Source organism: Mobula birostris, chromosome 26, assembly GCF_030028105.1.
Source record: "Mobula birostris isolate sMobBir1 chromosome 26, sMobBir1.hap1, whole genome shotgun sequence".
Lineage (NCBI taxonomy): Eukaryota > Metazoa > Chordata > Chondrichthyes > Myliobatiformes > Myliobatidae > Mobula > Mobula birostris.
This window is the reverse complement of record NC_092395.1, coordinates 45,540,021-45,559,434: the sequence shown is the minus strand read 5'-3', so window position 1 is coordinate 45,559,434 and position 19,414 is coordinate 45,540,021. Positions and strand designations below refer to the sequence as shown.

At 42.2% G+C, this 19,414-nt stretch overlaps 1 protein-coding gene across 1 annotated transcript; it reads left to right on the top strand.

Moving 5' to 3' along the window:
• The first annotated feature begins 243 nt into the window (after positions 1–243).
• On the top strand, positions 244–17,988 carry LOC140188426 (cathepsin L2-like). The gene is made up of 7 exons (XM_072244693.1): positions 244–375; positions 4,200–4,322; positions 6,768–6,923; positions 8,735–8,956; positions 10,128–10,293; positions 16,013–16,118; positions 17,889–17,988. Exons 1-7 carry the CDS (start codon positions 244–246, stop codon positions 17,986–17,988), a joined length of 1,005 nt encoding a protein of 334 aa, XP_072100794.1.
• The last annotated feature ends 1,426 nt before the right edge of the window (positions 17,989–19,414 follow it).

The window sequence follows — 19,414 nt, the reverse complement described above, 5'->3', positions numbered from 1 at the left end:
GTGTAGTTGAGGGTAGTAGCTTAGAGACTTTAAAATCTAAACCTGATAGTTATTTCAACACACCATGTGAATATGAATTTGGCAATCTTTGTTGGGCCGAATAGCCTGTTCTTGTCAAAATCTTTCTAATGTTCTAACCAAATGTTCATAAGCAATAAATAAGCAATTACCCTTCAGGTATTTATGAATGCTATTCACAATGTTGATTGATTTCAAAGGCCTTCCTCTATCAGACTCCTCACCATGAAGTTCCCTCTGAGTGCCGGATGTGTGATAGTTGGATTTCTGAGAGTAACTTTTGGCTTCCCCTTTGACCCAGCACTGGATGAAGCCTGGACTAGTTGGAAATCATTCCATAGGAAGCAGTACCAAGAGGTAAGAGACAGCAAATGCCTGTTGTTCTGTCAAAGCACTGTGGTGATGAAGGTTGGAGAAAATTTTCATAATTCAAATCAACTTACTCTCTATTTTTGCTCCAGCTGCGCAGACCAGCCATTGTTCTGAGCAGAAAACTTTTTACATGGCCTGAAAACTGCGCGGCACTTTAAGCGATTTATTTCTGTAATATGTATACTATGAAAATTGAAAAATCGCGTTATTTTGATTTTATTTATTAATTGAAGGGTATAATGAAATACAGTACAACAAAGAAAATCTTTTATGTTTCATAAACTTTTTCTTGTCTGATTTTATTACAAATACATTGTCTACAAACACCGTCCGGATTAATTTCGCATCCAGATGAAAGGTACATCTTAATCTTCATTAGATCATTCAGAACTTTGCTTCTAGTCTGTTTCTGAATTTAGATTTGATTGAATTCTTAAGACTGAATCCAAGTTCACAGTCAGCACTAGAAGCTTGAAGTATTCCAACGATGCCAACAAGTACTGACGGTTTTCCAAATTCTTCGTTTCTAAGCCCATAGTTCAATATACCAGTGGGTGTCTTAATTAAACCAGTCTGAACTTTCTCAGAAATGCTTTCATCGTAGTTTGTAACAACAGCTGAGTATTTTTCGTCAGTTGTACACCATTCTCTTCCAATTTCAAAATTGGCTGCGTTTGCAATAGCAACAGGGTCAAAAGCTTTCCATTCTCTTAATCATCGTCAGGAAATCCACTGTCCAAGTAATTGCACACATGTTTAGTGAATCGAATAATATCGACATCAGAACTTATAGGTGCAAGCAGATCTTTCACTTTGTCACTGAGTAAAGAGCATCACCAAGATACAGTTACCGTCACTTGTTCATACTGTAGTGCTTCAATTGTATTCCAACAGCTTTTCTGAAGGACCTTACAAAGAGATGCCAGATCCATCTAAAACATAGTTACGGCCAGTTAGTACTATTCGATATTGCGGATTAGTCAAAATCTTTAGGCAGTAGTTGTTGATTGGATCGTTACATTCATTAACTTGCCCTTTGCAATTCTGGATCAAAACTTCGTAAACCCTTATTAAAGCAGTAACGGCAAAATGTCTTTTCAGCTATTTTACTTAATTTGGAAGTCTAAATGACACAATACCACATTCTGTGACATTAGCTAATTCTTCTAGCTTTCCTTTTGTAATCGACGACCTACTGAGCATTGTATACAGTGTATCTGTACCCTGCCTAATTGATGCTTTTTTTTCCCCTATGCATCGTCTAATCCCAGATTTTATCAGTGTGGACACAATGTGCTCAGACAGAAGAATTGCTGCCCCACTATTTTTTACAAGCATAACATTTCCCCGTCTGCCGTAAACATCACCATCTTTTGAATATCAGGATTATTGTTGATGTTGAAAACTTCTTTTTATTGCTTCAACAATAGTGATACTGTATTTTATTTTAAAATACTCACACTGTCTTACAGAAAATTTCATTTTCCAGTTGAAATTTAAAATAGAAAATTAACATTTTCTGTAGAGAAATGTCTGTACTTCCGCCAGCAGTAAATGTATGGAAAGTAGATTTCGCAACTCTTCCATTATCTGTTTCTGAAGCACAGAGCCGATGCACTCAACAAATACAAACACGAAGTTCTTGCTGCACCAACTCTGGTATATTTACACATTTGGCCACACGTGCATGGACTTCTTGCACAGAATGCATAGAGGCATTATTTTTAATTGCAAAGATAATGTTATCCCTTTGAGCATATCAGTTAGACTTCTGTCGCACATCTCGTTTCCCTCTTACTTCTCGCTCCTGTGGTGTTTCAGTTAACATGCGCAAAATTCCACAGTTCTTCTGGTTGAGTAATTTGGGAACTGTGTCTCCATGAATTCTCTGGTTAAGATGTAATTTTAAGTAATATAACTTCCATTCTTCCTGTTTTTCCACTACTTGTCCCCAACTTCCACTTCTACACAAATACAACATCATCAGTATCTTGTTAATGTAAAGTATTGCCAACTTTATCAACACAAACATGAGAAAATCTGCAGATGCTGGAAATTCAAGCAACACCCACAAAATGCTGGTGGAACGCAGCAGGCCAGGCAGCATCTATAGGAAAAGGTACAGTCGATGTTTCGGGTCGAGACCCTTCGTCAGGACTAACGGAAAAAAGAGCCTGTCCTCATCAAAAGATCTGAGGTGGACAGAGTCAGCAACTTCAAATTCCTCAGTGTTATCACTTCAGAAGATCTGTCCTGGGTCCAACATGTAAGTGCCATTACAAAGAAAGCTTGGCAATGCCTCTACCTTCTTAGAAATTTGTGAAGATTCAGCAGGTCACTTAAAACTTAAAAAAACTTCTATAACTGGAAACACCAATGCCTTTGTATGGAAGAGCCTACAAAAAGTAATGGATACTGTTCAGTTCATCACAGGTAAAGCCCTCTCCACCATTGAGCCCATCTACATGGAGCACTGTCACAGAAAATGAACACCCAACATCAAGGTGTCCTATCATCCAGGTCAGGCTCTCTTCTCGCAGCTGCACCCATCACTGAACTGCTCCTGCAACCTCACATTCAAGGGATCTCTTTCTCATATTCTCAATATTTATTGTTTGTTTATTTCTTTACTTATGCATTTATGTCTTTCTCAACTCAGGCTGATAAAACGTGAAGTACGGGCATAGCCAAGCATACTCATTTCTTAATTGCTAGGAACTTTGGGACTATTGTAGTGGTGTTTAGTTTTGTGGCTCTCTGAAGATTTACATACATACATATTGCTGTGTATCCCTAATTGTTTAATACCATTATTTTTTTTCTCTTTGTTTTTGTATTTGCACTGTTGTTTTTTTTGCACATTGGTTGTTGTCTGCCCTGTTGGGTACGGTCTTTTATTGATTTTATTGTGTTTCTTGCATTTACTGGGATTGCCCACAAGAAAATGAATCTCAGGGTTGTATATGGCGACTTAAATTTACTTGATAATAAATTTATCTTGAACTTTTAAACTTCAAAGCCCACACAGCCATTTTTCCTGGATCCCACGCCTCCTGACTTTCTGAATGAATTTACCACAGGGAACTTTGTCAAACAGCTTACTATAACATACATATATATACAGAATGTGCACCAATCTACCTTCATCAAGTTGTTTCGTTACAATGTAGTGTTTAACACAATTCTCTCTGCCTGTTAATTTAAAAAGTTAAGACACATTCATCATTCGTTTCTTGGAATGTTCTATGCGGAGAATTGCAGACCTTAGCCAAAGCCAGACAAGTGTATAACAAACCAGAGAGTGATTTGTTCACTTACTGCTTGATAGTGGGAGCTAGGTGGTAGCAGAGTGTTCATTCTGAGAGTCTTCCTTCTGAATATAGCTCCTATGATGTCTCTAGTTCCTTTCAGCAAACAGGAAGAATGATACACTGAGGAACTGCAGATTCCCACAGGTTCCCACAGAGTTTGGCTTCTGTTGTGGATGGTGGAGTGAAGTCCTTTAGTGTAGGCCTGCAGTAATGTTTATTTAACAGTAGATTGGTACACAACAGTTCAAGAGTACACTACAGTTCTGCACAGAGAACAGCAGAGGAACATTGTGGATGACATTTAAGGCTCTCTCCTTGATGTCTATCCTCCATTGTTGTTAATACAGAACTTCAGAGATATAGTGGGAGTGGAGAAATGGGAATATTGACATGAGATATGGAATCTCTCCATTCCTATTTGATTAGGCTGGTGGAATAATAACAAATCTTTGACAGAATGATAAAATAAAATAACCTTTAGTATAATGTTGCTTTTAGGACAATGTAATTTACAGAAGAATGGTTTGGGAGAAGAATATGAGATACATTGAACAACATAACCTGGAGCATTCAATGGGGAAGCATTCATTTACTGTGGGGATGAACCAGTTTGGTGATCTGGTACGTACAAAGTGGAAGTGAGGGATGCCAACTTCCAAAAATATTATCAATTGATCAAATGTGGCGTTACATCATAGAACAAACGTGAAGTGTACCAAATATTCATTTTGTTCTGACAAAGGATCAAAAATATTGACTGTTTCACTTTTCACAGATGTTGGCCAATCAGTTGAGTTTTTCCAGTGTTTTCTGTTTTTAAGTCTATTTTCTTTAATTTGAATACCTAACTACCCAACATTGTTGGAACCAAACACCGTAGGTAAGATTAGTCCGGTATAAAGTACTAAGAAGCTCACACATTTTTGTTTGCCCTTAGGAATATTACATTTGCTTCCTAGAGGTTTTGGGAGTTTAGGATTCCATATAAATTCCAGCAGAGTAAGTGGTTAAAAAATTAAAAGGGATGTGAAAGAATAAGGTGCAGGGCACTTTTACCCTGTTCAGACTCAATATAGTTCACTCGATATCTGTACTTTTATTTCTGGTCACCTCAGGATTCCTAATACACTCAACATGAAAACCAAAATCAAGCAATCCAGCAAGCCAATCATTTTCATCCTCTTATTCAAGGTCAAATCCATTTAATAATTCTCCAGTTCGCTTGCATGTTCTCTTTGGTTCCTGACTCCCAGTGGCTGCACCTCACCATCTCAACACAGAACCAGAGCTAACTGGTAGACGAAAGCTCCCTTAGCGCAGTTGTGCAGAGCGACCCGGAGCAGCTTTGGGCCTGGATGCACTGTATTCTGATGGCATGATCAGGTGCTGGGTTGTGTCAGTGTGTGCTGGTTGACTGGTGGGAAAGCATCGCGGCCAGTGGTGAGGCTGCAGCAGTACTGTCATGAGCCCTGTGGCTTGCTGTAGAGCATTGAGCTTCTGGGGTTTTGGAGCACCTGTATTTACTCATCAATATCTTAACTAGAACTGTTCAGCCCTTGTGCTTTTTGTCGTGGCTGACACATCTCCCAAATTCTATGATTATTTAAGAAGATCTCTCATTCAGTGCCGTAGTGGGGCCATTGTGTCGGGGAGGATGAATTACCTCATGGTATCGTTCAGTCATTCTGATTCCAATGTCTAACCTCTTGTTTCTGTCTCTTCCTGGGGATCCTGCTGTTCCTCTGCACCTGAGTCCAGTCCTTTGTGAGCGCACCATGATAGGTAGAAACATGAACTCTGTCACTGTGAGGAGGAGTGCTGACTCTTTGCCCAAGGAGGTTTGCCAGTCTACCAGGGCACTAACTGGCCTGGAAATCTGCTGAGGAACTGTTACCAATGTGCCATGGCAGTTTCAAAGTTCTGGCCAGTGGTGAGGTATAGAGCCATGATGGCACAACCTGCAGTTGTGTGAAGGTGGCACTGAGCCGACAAGGTAGATCTCATGCACTGAGTGTTTGTCATAGCTGGCTTGGAAAGTGTTGACATGGAGCTGCTCACCCTGGAGAGGATGGGCTCAGGCTCTACATTAGGAAGTCTGGCAAATTGCAGTTGTGCTCCTTTTTGCTCTTGTATATTTACGATTGGCTGAATGATGACAGAAGCACATTTGTGTCCATGGGTGTCAGCCTTCATCCATGCTGCCTTTACGTAGCCCTTATCCGCACCATCCCGAGTAGGATTAGAATGCAGACTCACCACCGGGGAGTCACTGTCCTTTCCTCTGCCCTGTTTTAAAGTCCACATGTACTGATGATTAGAGGAATAGTCATGGTAAGGTGGGAGATGTGTGTTTAAACTACTTGAATCTTATAGGGCCTGAGAAACTGTGGGATGGGAAGTAAAGGGGATGAAGGATGCACACACTGTCACCCTCAGTAATCTGCTCAGTGCTGGCTGGACTCATGGCTGACACTGCTACTCAGGTGAGAGTATAGTTGCAATAACTCCAAACTGTCTCCTGCTATCTTTTCAGTTGTGTGAAATAAGTGAGAGAGAGAGAGAGTCTGAGTATGACTTGTGTGTGCAGAGGATGTGAGTGTACAGTGCATTGATATAGTCATGTCTTCCAGCACGTCATCCTAATTCTTAATGTATATGCAGGAGACATACATCTTTCTTCAGTGAAAGTGCATGAATGACTCACTTTCCATCTGTCTTTGAGCAGCGATCGTTTTCCAGTTATATCCTGCATGTTAACTGTCAATGTTCTCATTGTTGTCATTTGTACATCTCCCTTATCTGTTGAAGCCTACCCACTCTTCTGCAGACATTCTCTTCTTTTGCTCTAGAGTTAAGATGACCCAGTTATTGGATCATACATACATGATTTGCTTGGTTGTCCAGAATATCTCATTGTTGACAGTGATTCTCAAAAACTCTCATTTCCGGCAGTCAGAATTAAATGAAAGTTTTTTTTGTGCAGTGAACAATCATGGACATGTAAAACATTATGGCAGATTCTTTAAACTCGTAGAAGTTAAAATTTCAGATTTCTTGAATTTGTAGACTCTGGAGGAATTCAAGCAACTTCGGTTGAATACAGACAGGAGAAAGGAAGTTGAGAACACAACTTGGAAAATATTTGCGCCACAAGAAAATGCTCAATTGCCTCCACATGTTGATTGGCGGCCAAAGGGCTTTGTAACTCCAGTGAAGGATCAGGTAACCATCAGCTACCCGGTAGGTTCAATAACTGAGCAGTTTATTGATAACGAGCAATATCAAAACTTCACTGGGATAGATCAAGTTTGGAAAGGTGGTGCCAGAAGAGTAATTTACTGAAGTTTTTACATCATGTAATGACTTGATTAAGGTGAAATTACTGGGCCATTTTCCTTTATGCAGCAAAATTGTATTCTGTGCCCTCTACACAGTCACACAAAGAAAATTCTTTTTTTGCTTTCCCTGTATTTCCCTTCTAATTTTTACCCAGAACATTTCTTTGTTCTTTAAATTGCCATCTGTCCTGCAGCACTCCCTTCCTCCCTCACACTGGGTGGTTCCTTGGCCTGTACTGACCAAATTCTCTCTTCACGTATATTACAGCCTCCCATCCTTTCCAACGTTATTAAATTTCTTAAAAATTAGAAGAGAAAATGTTCGTGGAATGTTAGACACACTCAGGAAGTCAGACAAGAATGAGAAACAGGTGTCAGATCAAAGATTTTTACTGAATCTGCAGTTTTCCTGTTTTTGACTGACAGTTTAAAATATCACTGAATATTGGAACAAATTAGAACAAGTTAGGATCCATCGTGCCTTCACAGCTGGCAGACTCCAGCTCCATGCTTTGCCTCTTGAGAAAGACTGTTGGGATGTTTGGAGACAGGCCTCTGCATTCAGTTACTCCATGGCTGAATCATCATTCAGCTCTCACTGCCTGACTGGACATTTAAGGCAGTCGATTCCTAGTGAAACCCCCGGTTTAATGGGTTGTGTAAGTCTTGGGAAGACAACCTCCGGTCCCATCAAACTCGTGAGATTGAGGCTCTGTCCCACCCCAAACCCCTGTTTGTGCGGATGCTGTGTAGTTTGCTACCCTGTTACAAATTACTGCCATGAAATAACAGAAAATACACTGCATACGATTAAAGGAATTGTATTTATGAATCTCATCTTAACTAAAGGGTTAGCAAAGATTAACAAAAAGAAAAGGTCCCATTCTAATTAAACAGCCAAATGTGCACAAGTTGGAGGTAATCTTGAACTCCTCCATCACTCACGCGCAGGGCCCTCAGTCAGCGTGAATACCTGCAGCACCTTCCGAACATTGCTCGCAATCCATCTCAAACAGACGGGTCTCCCACCAGATTGTATGCTACAGCTGGTTCTCCCCAGCACATTCTCTCTTCATCTCCCCTTGAACAAAAAGCCCAAGCCCAATGTTAGTGTCCCTCACCAGAGAAACCTCCCCTTAATTTGACCATCCTAATTGGACGGCACACATTTCTCCTCATCTCTTATCTTCAACCACAACCCAAACAAGCTGAAAACGGAGCAAGTTGGAAACAAGCTGCTCTTACAGAACTGCCAAACTGAAACACATACAGCATAACAGTAAAAATATGAACTATAGCATTACACTATTTGATTGGCCTTTCACACCTGGCCCTGGTGAACGCAGCCATGTCGGGACCATTAGTGGCCATTCCACCAACTGCTCGAGTGCAACTGCATCTGGCTCTTCAGGAACACTCAACAAAATCTTCTTTCCAGAGGTAGGTCTCAGATGACCCCAGTGTTTACTCTGTTGGTTTTTGCACGGATGCTGCCTGATCTGCTGAACATTTTCTGTTTTTATTTAGAACTGAAGTTTGGTGTCTTTTCACCAATATCTCTATTTTTCTTCCCTTGTCTCACCTTATTTTGCCCTTGATGGAGTTCAGTATTCCTTAATAATTGTGAAGACAAGGACTGGTGTGCAGTTCTGCTCCTCCTCCTCATCTCACTTTGAGTCTTTGTGTATTTACTAGGGCCAGTGTGGTTCTTGCTGGGCATTCAGCACAACTGGAGTACTGGAAGGACAGGTATTTAACAAAACAGGAAAGCTCATTTCCCTGAGTGAACAGTACCTGATGGACTGTAGCAGAACTGTGGGAAATGCAGGCTGTAATGGTGGATCTGTCATGGCCAGCTTCGCATTCATAAAAGAACAAGGTATTGCTTCCGAACAGTCTTATCCGTACATTGCAAAGGTAATGTTCCCTTTCCTTTCCTCTCATTCTTTGTACTTGCCAGATAACTGTCTAACTATTTGCTCAGTTTGACTGTGGCACAGCTGGAGAGACAGGGGTTCAATTCCCACCTGCGGTGTGGGGTTTGTTCAGTTGCTCCGTGATCTTGTGCGTTGCTTTTGGTGGCTAGGTTTTGCCCCACATTCTGAATGTAGCCCCCTGGTAAGCCTCAGGCTCGCTCAGCTCACTTTCATCTTGGGGGAGCAGCGCTCGGCCCCACCAAACCGGTAATCAAGTTTGTGTAGATCCTGTGTAATGTACCCCACCACGCCAAGTAACAGACAATACACCGTATGCGATTAAATGATTACACTTTATAGATCTTACTGGAACTATGTAATTAATAGAGATACAATACAAAAGGAAAGTAAAAGGCGCCAAACTTATCAAAGTTCAACCACTTCGTGAACACAGTTGGGGTTCAAGTAACGGAGTCTTCTTTCCACCATTTGATCCCCTCCGACCTCCTCGACCCGCCGCCTGGGACCAACCACGGTGGTCGACCAGAGCGCGTCCAGCACGTCCTTCCTCTTCAGTTCTCCTCCAGAAAAGCCCTGGGCCTCGGACTCCCTCACGGGTCTGATCCTCGCCCAACTTACAGCATCTCTCTCATCACTTCTCCTCTCTGTCCCTATCGTGCCTTCTGCCCAAAGCCCGCGAAAACAATAGCTTACAGACACACAAGAAAGAGTAACATCTATCCCAATTGGTTAGCAAATGAATACAATTCCTGTAATCAGTAATTATAACCCAAACAAGCTGCTACCCTTAACTCAGCAGTTAACATAACAAAGAAGCCATTTTATTAGCCTTTGCAGTAACATAAAAGAAGAAACCCCTTACATAAATAAATGCAAGATGGTGACTAATTAGAGACTGTACATTGCCCTCAGTGTGTGGGCTATTGGTAGAATTTAAGTATGAATGATATGAATAAGGAGAATATAACAAATGAGTAAGTATGCTTGATGGTCAACACAGATTCAGTGGACCAAAAGACTTATTTGATGCATGATTCTATGATAATGTCTCATTTTAGAAACAGATTCCTGCAAAGTTGTCTCATTGGTGCAACACAATTCCTGGCCTTCACTTGGATCTGATACATACTGACAGGCGTGTTTCCCTTTAGAATGGTGATTGCAAGTTCGAACAGAGTGACATTGTTGCCACTTGCAAGGGTGTCATGCGGATTCGGAAAGACTCTGAGGTGGATTTGGCTGCAGCAGTGGCCACAGTTGGACCGATTTCAGCTGGCATCGACGCAGAGCACAGATCCTTCATGTTGTACAAATCAGGTAAGGATCAGGATTTGCAGGTAAGGTTGAAAAGGAGAGACAAAAGGAGAAAAATTGAGGTGTGGGTTTGGTGACGCTAAACCTTAATTTCAAGAATATAAACAGAAAATGTTCAGCAGGGCAGACAGCATTTGTGGAAAGAGAAACACAATTAACCTTCTGAAACTTGCATCTGGGAATAAGATTCTGTTCTGTTTTTTTTCATTGGGAGAAGTAAATTGGCTCAAATCTGCTTGCAGAGGTAAGCCAAGAACAATCTAGCTGGCCAAAGTTCTTCCAAAATTGGACTTAGGCTTTGGCTTACTAATTTGGGGCAGCTCTGTTTTAAAGAATCTTTTTTTATTTTTCCTCATTATTTTTTCACATCTGGCCATTGCTGGCATTTATTGCCTATCCCTCACTGCCCTCTGAGATGGTGATGGTGAGTCACCTATCTCCAAAAGCCTTCCTCAACCACTTAGGGAGCAAACAGATGGTTGTGTATGCACTCAGATTTTGGCCAGTTCAGATAAGGGCAACAGATGTTGGCCAGCCAAGGCAGGAAACCCATGCAGTCACAGGGAGAATGTGCAAACTCCACAGAGAGAGAGATCCCAAGGTGAGGATTGAACCTGGCTCCTAGCAGCTACGAGGCACTGGTAGTGCTAACTGCACCGATTTGCCAGCAATGTTCACAGCTTGTGAACAAATAATAACAGAAGATCCATCTGAGTGATATACAGGACATTTTTGCAACACTTTTCACTTTTGCCTAAAATTCCCATTTTCAGAGGAGAAAAGAAGCAGCATTTTCTTTCTTCACCTTCATTCTCTTCCATCAGAATCCATGAAACAGGGTCATTTCACTGCATTGGTGGGGTAGGGGAGGTACTCTTGGCCAGCTGGGAAGGATAATTATGGGATATCACTCTGCTTCCCAAATTACCCCTGAATTTGGTGGCATGCTAGATAATTTCGAATAGCAGTTAAACTTCTGTGACACTGGTAAGTCCGGTGTTGACACTAGAAACCAGGTGGGGATAGCAAAGTCCTCCCATCAAGAACATTAGTGAATTAGAAGACATTTTATGATAACATGGTTGTTCGATGATTCTGAATTTTCATTCCTGTTAGATTTTTGATAAGCAACGGGATGAAAGCTTATGGGAACTGAGTGTTGAGGTAGTTCAGCCATGTTCATTTGATAAGCTAGAGCAATCTCCCGGGGCCAAGTGACCTTCCTGTTTCATGTTCAGATGGATTCCTAAGAAGACCAGCCAAGTTTTCAACTTAGGAAGAACGTTTTGTCCATTCAATCTCAAACTCTACACCAGTACTTTGAATCACCTTGTCTGTGGTTAGTGCAGTCACAAGGCATCAATTTGCCTCTGTCGTTAGTGGGGATGCCATGGCTCATTGTACAGGATAAAAGAAAACTGGAAGGAGAGGGATAGATCAAAATAGAATGGAATTACAGAATCACAGAAACTCCTAGATACCAAAGGAGCCCATTCAGACTATTGTGCCTGTGCTCATCAGCAAAGAAGGAATCTACCTTCCTACGCTTGTTACAAAGCCTTCCCGACTGTGGCTCTTGCACCGCACATCCAAGTATGGTCTTAAGCTGATGAGAGTTTCTGCCTCCATCACCTTATCAGCAAGGGGTGGACTACTGACCTATGAGGGACCCCATTGGCAATGATATTACAGTCACAAAAGGACTCATCAGCATTTGTCCTTTTCTCCCTGAATCTGAGCATATTTTATTTCCAACCTGCCACGCTCCCTTGAATCTTGTTTTTCGCTTTATGGACAGGATGTGACAAGAACAGTACTTTGAGAAACACTTGAACTTACCGGTATCACAGTTTGTCCATAAGTGTCCCTTTTCTCCCCCGGCTTGTTCATTGTGCACCTTGTCATGCAGGGTGTGGTTGACTTGGCAATGCCAATGGTTTCAATTAATAGCAGAGTATGTGTACAGTATGCAACTGAAATTCTTACTCTTCACAGTCATCTACAAAGCATGCAACCTGAAAGAATGACTGATAGTAACATCAGAGCCCTGAAGCCCCTCTTGCACAAGCTGCAGCAGAACCATCGACCCTTCCCTCCACCCCCTCATTTGTGGCAGCAGAAGCTCTGACCCCCCCCCCACCCCACCATGTAAGCAATAGCAGAAGTCCCCAAAGAGACCTTGATCTAGGTTCCATCAAAAACCACAGTCCATAACCCAGTACTTTGGTATCTCAGACAGGCTGTCTCTCAACAGTGAGGGAGAGAGAGACTGATCCTGTAACAAGAACAGGAGACCAGCAGTTCACTCTTCCAATGTTACAATCTTCTGTGTTGCTTCTCCAAGCCTCCCCAACATGGGGACTGACAGTCTCTCTCTCTCTCTCTCTCGGAAAATAAAAGAGGCCTTCTTCCATCAGCAGTGGTCACTGCCGGCTGTCCTGGTGTTCCAGACTCCCATGACACTTCAGTTAGTAAAACTGGAAAGAAACTGGTCGTTCCCTGAGATATCAAAATGCCAGGCTTCATGGCCAATGCTAAAACCCACTGCTTGTAGAGAACTGTAGACGTAGATCATAGATTCTGACAAAATCCCAAAGAAAAAAAAGACATAAGAAAGGAAGAATAAGCAGTTTTGTGGATGATCTGTAAGAAGCTGCCTGGGTCGACAAAAGCCTCTGGCACCTTCTTTGCTAGCTCCTCCCACAAGCTTTTCTTTAGGGGAAAACATTTACTCTGAAGGTCCTTCTTAAATACTTCCCATTACTTTGAGACAGATGTGACTTCAAGTTGTTTTTTTCAGCTTGAAGCTTCTGACCTAAGCTTCCTTGAGAAAATGCAACATCTCCACTGAACCCAGGGCCTGTCTCACACATGACCTCCAGAAGATCAGAGTGTCATCTATGTGTGAAGCTGAAAGAGGTGGGGAAGGTCTTAAGGACCTGAGTTATAGGGAAAGGTTCAGTAGGTTAGGATTTCATTCCCGAGAACATTGAAGACTGAGGAGAGATTTGATAGAGGCATACAAAATTATGAGGGGAATTGACAGGGTAAATGCAAGCAGGCTTTTTTTGCACTGAGATTGGATGAGACTACAACTAGAGATCATGGATTAAGGGTGGAAGGTGAAATGTTTAAGGGGAATATGAGAGGGAACTTCTTCATTCAGAGGGTGGTGAGAACATGGTAGGTGCTGCCAATGCAAGAGGTGGATATGGGGTTGATTTCAAAATCTAAGAGGAATTTGGATAGCTACACGGATAGGGAGGGGTATTGAGATCTATAGTCTGAGTGCAGTTCAATGGGACTAGGCAAGTTGATGGTTTGGCATGGACCAGATGGGTCGAAGGGCCTGTTTCTATGCTGTAATGTTCCATGGCTCTATGTAACCACTCCACCGTGGAGAAGGAGCGTTTGGGGTGGTCTGGGTGCTGGGAGCACACAGCAGTTCCGGGAAGGCAGCAGGAGAGGACCCAGCTTGGCAGCCCCATCAGTGGAGGAAACTGCAATTCCATCACTGGCATCATTATCCACCTCAGAACCCACAGAGCTGGAGTGGGAGTAAGTCATCCCCAGTTCCGAGGGGCTGCCAAAGAACCAGGAGCAAAAAGAAGAGGGCTTTGGAATTCTACACCATCATCATCATAGCTTGTCACACCAGACAGCCAGCCACTCTAGTGTTGTTTGGTTGGTGTTGAGCAGGTTAGTGTCAGCTAGATCAGGTGAGAGTGGGCAGTTGTGCAGAACGTGTTCAATGTTCTGCACCCTTTCGCCACACTCACAGGATTCGCTGGTCCTTAAACCCCACTTCATCATATTGTCTCCCGTCCTACAAACTCCCGCTCTCGCTCTGTTGAGAGTGCACCACTTCCGTCTGTCAAGCAGTGTCCCGTCTGGTAACACTTCTGTGGGGTCTTGCACTGTGTTGTTTGGTGGGGTTCTGGCTTCTGTTTGTTGCCAGAGGTCAATCCTGTATGTTTGGGGGGATGTTCCGTGCGGTAGTTCCTCCAATGAAGCAAAGCTTCTCCTCGATTTTAGGCGACTGGAACCTGGCACATGATGATGTAGTGGGTGCCGTGGATCCGAGTTCTGTTTACCTTTTTCAATTTTTGTTGTAGTGTGTCTTCGGATCTCTGAGGGAGCAATGCCTGCAAGTCTGTAAATGATGTTAGTGGGTGTGGGGCGCAGTGTGCCCGTGATTATTCAGCAGGCTTCGTTAAGCAATGGGTCTATTTTCTTCGCATGGGCTGATCTGCCCCACACAGGTGCACAGTATTCTCCAGGTGCATAGCAGAGTGCTAGGACAATTGATCTAAGTGTATGAGCATTAGCTCCCCATTTCGTGCCTGATAATTTTTTCAAGAGAGAATGGCAAGAGCCACCTTTCCCTCGGAGTTTTTGGATGTGGGTGGCAAATGAGAGCATCCTATCCAGTGTCACGCCCAGGTAAATTGGAGTCGGATGGTGTTCAAGCTCCTTCCCACACCAGAAGATCTTGAGTTTCTGAGCTGCTTCTCGATTCCTCAGGTGGAATGCACACACTTGAGTTTTTGATGGATTTGTGTCCAGAGGCCATTTTTCATAATACTGCTTCATTGCTTCGAGGACTGCTGTAAGTCGTACTTCAACTTCTTGGAAGGAGTTAGCTTGTGTTATGCATAGGTCGTCTGCGTAGATAAACCCGTGTGTGTTAGGAAAGGTTGGTTGGTTGTTTGTGTAGACATTAAATAGCAGAGGTGCCAGGGCTGATCCCTGTGGTAGTCTGTTCTTTTGTGGACGCCACCTACTCTTAACTCCATTCATTTCTACATAAAATCTACGATTTTCTAGGAGGCTTCGTATTACCTTGACTGTGGTTTCGTTTTTTAACATTTTAGATAATTTCAGCAGAAGGCCTCTGTGATTCACAGTATCGTATGCTGCTGTTAAGTCAACAAATACTGCCCCTATAATTTGTCGCATTTCAAAGCCATCCTCAATATACTGGGTTTAGTTCAGGACTTGACCGCAGCAAGAGCGGCCTGACCTGAACCTGGCTTGGTCTGGTGTTAGAAGATCTTTGACTAAGGGGGATATTCTTTTCAGTATGAATCTCTCGTAGAGTTTATAGGGGGTGCAGAGCAAGGAAATCAGTCTGTAGTTTTTAGGAATGGTGGGGTCTTTATTGGGTTTTAGGAGAGCAACAACTTTGGCTCTTCTCCACTTTTTAGGTATCTTTAATGATCTTAGGCAACAGTTGAAAAGGGACAGAAGCCAGTGGAGTGCTTTAGGTCCAAGATGTTTAGGGAATTCATTAAGAATCCCATCTATGCCAGCAGCTTTGTTAAGACTGGAAAGAAATTGGATGATCAACATGGCCAGCAGTGACAAAAAGAGGTCAGTGAGTGAGAGAAAAGTCCCTTCTTCCTCCTCCAGTGGTTTTCAGTTGAGGTTCTGAATAGACATATCTACCTATTAAACCAGATTTTACCATGTCAGAGGAAAGACCTTTCCTTGCTACGATAGAATAAAATGTGAGTGAGCCCAGGAAGCAGAGGTGTCATGAATTCACATCAAACTTTCACTCATTTCTGATCTCTCCACAACCCAACTCTGCACTTCATTGGTTTTGCCTTTGGCTACCTTGTGGGATTTCATAATTCCAACATAGATTTCCAATATTGTGGGATTTGTCACATTGATGTGTAATTCCATGATAACATGCAATTTTTAAAATTTTCTGCAGGAATATTTTTTGAGCCTCACTGCAGTACTGTGGACCTTGATCATGGAATTGTGGTGGTCGGATATGGAATGGAAAATCAGAAGTCATACTGGATAGTAAAGAACAGGTATGGTGCCAAATGGGGATTGGAGACCGCATCTAGCATAAGTTGATCTAAACTCAAAGTTTGTTTTTATTTATAATGAAGTAATGAAAATATGATGTCACTTGGTAGCAAAAAAATGAAAATGCTGTGAGATATCAGCAAGTCAGGTGGCATCTGTGCAAAGAAGAACAGTCAATGTTCCAGGTCTGCAACTTTTTGTGCACTGACAATTAAAAAAATATATTTTTCAATTCCCTCTGGCTAGGATTTATACCAACATAATTAGATTTCACAGAAGATGCATTAGGGACATTTAAAAGACTCTTAGATAAGCCCGTGAATGAAAGAAAAATTAAGTGCTATGTGGGAGGGAAGATTTAGATTGAGCTTAGAGTAGGTTAAAGGGTTAGCACAACATCGTGGGCCAAAGAGCCTGTACGGTGCTTGGGGTGTCAAAGTTCAGAGTTCAATTCTCACGTCATCTGTACGTCCTCCCCGTGAACGTGTAGGTTTCCTCTGGGTGCTCCAGTTTCCTCCTACAGCATAAAGACATACCAGTTAGTAGGTTAATTGGTCATTGTAAGTTGCCCCGTGATTAGATTAGGGTTAAATTAGTTGGTTGCTGGCAGCACAGCTCGAAGTGCCAAATTCACGCTATATCTCTAAGTAAAAACCATAGAGTCTGCAGAGAGATGTAGATAGGTTAAGTGAGTGGGCAAGGTCTGCTAGATGGAGTACAATGTTTGTAAATGTGAGGTCATCCACTTTGGAAGGAAAATGTAAGAGCAGATTATGATTTAAATGGTAAAAAAATTACAACATGATGCTGTGCTGAGGGACCTGGGAGTGCTTGTACATGAATCACAGAAGGTTGGTCTGCAGGCTATAAAGAAGGCAAATGAAATGTTGGCCTTCATTGCTAGAGGGATTGAACTTAAGAGCAGGGAGATAATGCTGCAACTATACAAGGTACTGTTGAGGCCGTACCTGCAGTACTGCATGCAGTTCTGGTCTCCATACTTGAGGAATCCATCAATAGGGACCCTCACTATCCTGGACATGCCGTCTTCTCATTCCTACCATCACGGAGGAGGTACAGGAGCCTGAAAACACACACTCAACATTTTACAAATGGCTTCTTCCTCTCCACCATCAGATTTCTGGATGGTCCATATGCTCACTATTCCTCTGTTGTACTATCTATCTACTTATAACTGATGGTCATTTTTATGTCTTGCACTGTACTGCTGCCACAAACAAATTTTATGATGTATGTCAGTTGATGCTGATTTTGATACCAAACATGGTGGAAAATACAGAAGTCTGTGGATGACGAGGTTTTGATCCCTGGCAGATTTTTGTTGGGTACTCTCTCCAAAGACATGGAGGCGATAAATGATGAGGTAGAGATCAGCAATGATCCTGTTAAAGGATCCTGGGCCGAATGGCCTCTTTACAATGGTTCTATCCCAGTAACTGCCATCCTGCCACCTACCTTTACTGTCAATCTTGATTACATGAGATTTTCGAATAAATGATTCATCAGAAAGTTAATACAAAGCTGTTTATTTGTTATACAGGGTGGGTGCCTGGAATGCACTGCTGGGTGATAGTAGAGGCAGATAAGATAGTGGCACTTAGGTAGGTGTGTGAGGATGCAGAGAATTGAGAGATATGGTTCATACTGCGGTAGAATGGACTAGTTTAATAAAGTGTCATTAGCTTAATTAGTTCAGCACAACATTGTGGGTGCCTGTACTATTCTGTCTTCTGTGTTCTTTATTATTTCAGCTGGGGATCAAATTGGGGCAATAAAGGATATGTCCACATGGCGAAGGACATGGATAACAACTGTGGGATTGCTTCAAATGCAGTTTATCCTGAAGTGTGAGTGTTCAAGCATATCGCATGGAACAGATAAAGGGGCCACTTTTGTCAGCCTGGAGCTTCTGCTTTCCACCATCATTACTGCTGCATATTTTCATTTAACATTGTCACAGCCTGTTATGGATACAAAATTTTAAACAAAAACAAAATTACTATCATTAGGAGGGCTGAAATCTATCATACATGTTGAAACATTAACATAAAACATTAAGAAATTTGCTAAGCACAGTTGATTCTGCATTGATATGTTGAATGATGACAATGTCCATAGTATAATAGTAATAATAATAATGAATATTTGATTGATCCTGAGTAGGAAATTCTTTTGTTACAGCAACAACATTTAAAAACACACTCAGTAGTCTGAAGACTTAACTAATAGTAAAGTACAGAATAATAATGTACACAATAATAATGTACCAATGTGCAATAATAATGTATGAAATAATAAAGGACAGACTACTGTACTATGATGTGTGTTGTCCTGTTGCACAGATATGAATTGTTGAATATGCTTATTGCATTTGATAGGAAAGGTTTTCAGTAATGATCCTTGTAATAGCGCAGCTGAATTAGTCTGTTTGAAAAGGTGTCCCACTGCTTATTCAGTAGGTATGGAGAGGATGTGCCAGATTGTCCATAATAGATAACAGTTTGTTTAGTGATCTCCTCTCCACTACTAACTCAAAAGAGTCTGGGTTGTAACCAAGGAAGGATCCAGCATTTCTGATGAGTTTATTTAGTCTTTTTGCATCATCTGCACTGATGCTGCTCCCCCAACATAAAGCAGCACTTTCTACAACAGACTGGTAAAAGATCTCCAACATCCTGCTGCACACATTGAAGGATCTCAGCTTCCTCAGAAAATGGAGTCTGCTCATCCCCTTCTTGCAAACAGCCTTGGTGTTAGTTTTCCAGTCAAGTCTGTTGTTTAGACGAACACCCAATTACTTGTACTCCTCCATCACCGCAACTCCTTCTTCCAGAATGTCTACAGGACCCATCACAGTCCTCTTCCTCCTAACATCAATCTCCCTGGTTTTGGCTGCACCAGGTGATTCCTCCCACACCACTCCACAAACTTGTCCACCAGTGCTCTGTACTCTAACTCCTGCCCATCTCTGATACACCCAACCACCGCAGAGTTGTCTGAGAACTTCTGCAAGCGCTATGACTCAGAGTTGTACTGAAAGTCTGAGGTGTACTGTGTGAACAGGAGCATAACAGTCCCTTGTGGTGCTCCAGTGCCTCTCACCACCACCTCAGACAGAGAACTACCCAGCCTGTGGTCTGTTTATTTCTTCAGTACAGAACTATGTAATAAAATTTGTCAGTGTTTAGTTGTTGTGCCTTTTCTCTGGTCTCAGTTTGCCCCTGCTTGATCATTCATAACATGGAATCAGCCATGACACACCCTGTTCTTGCCTGCT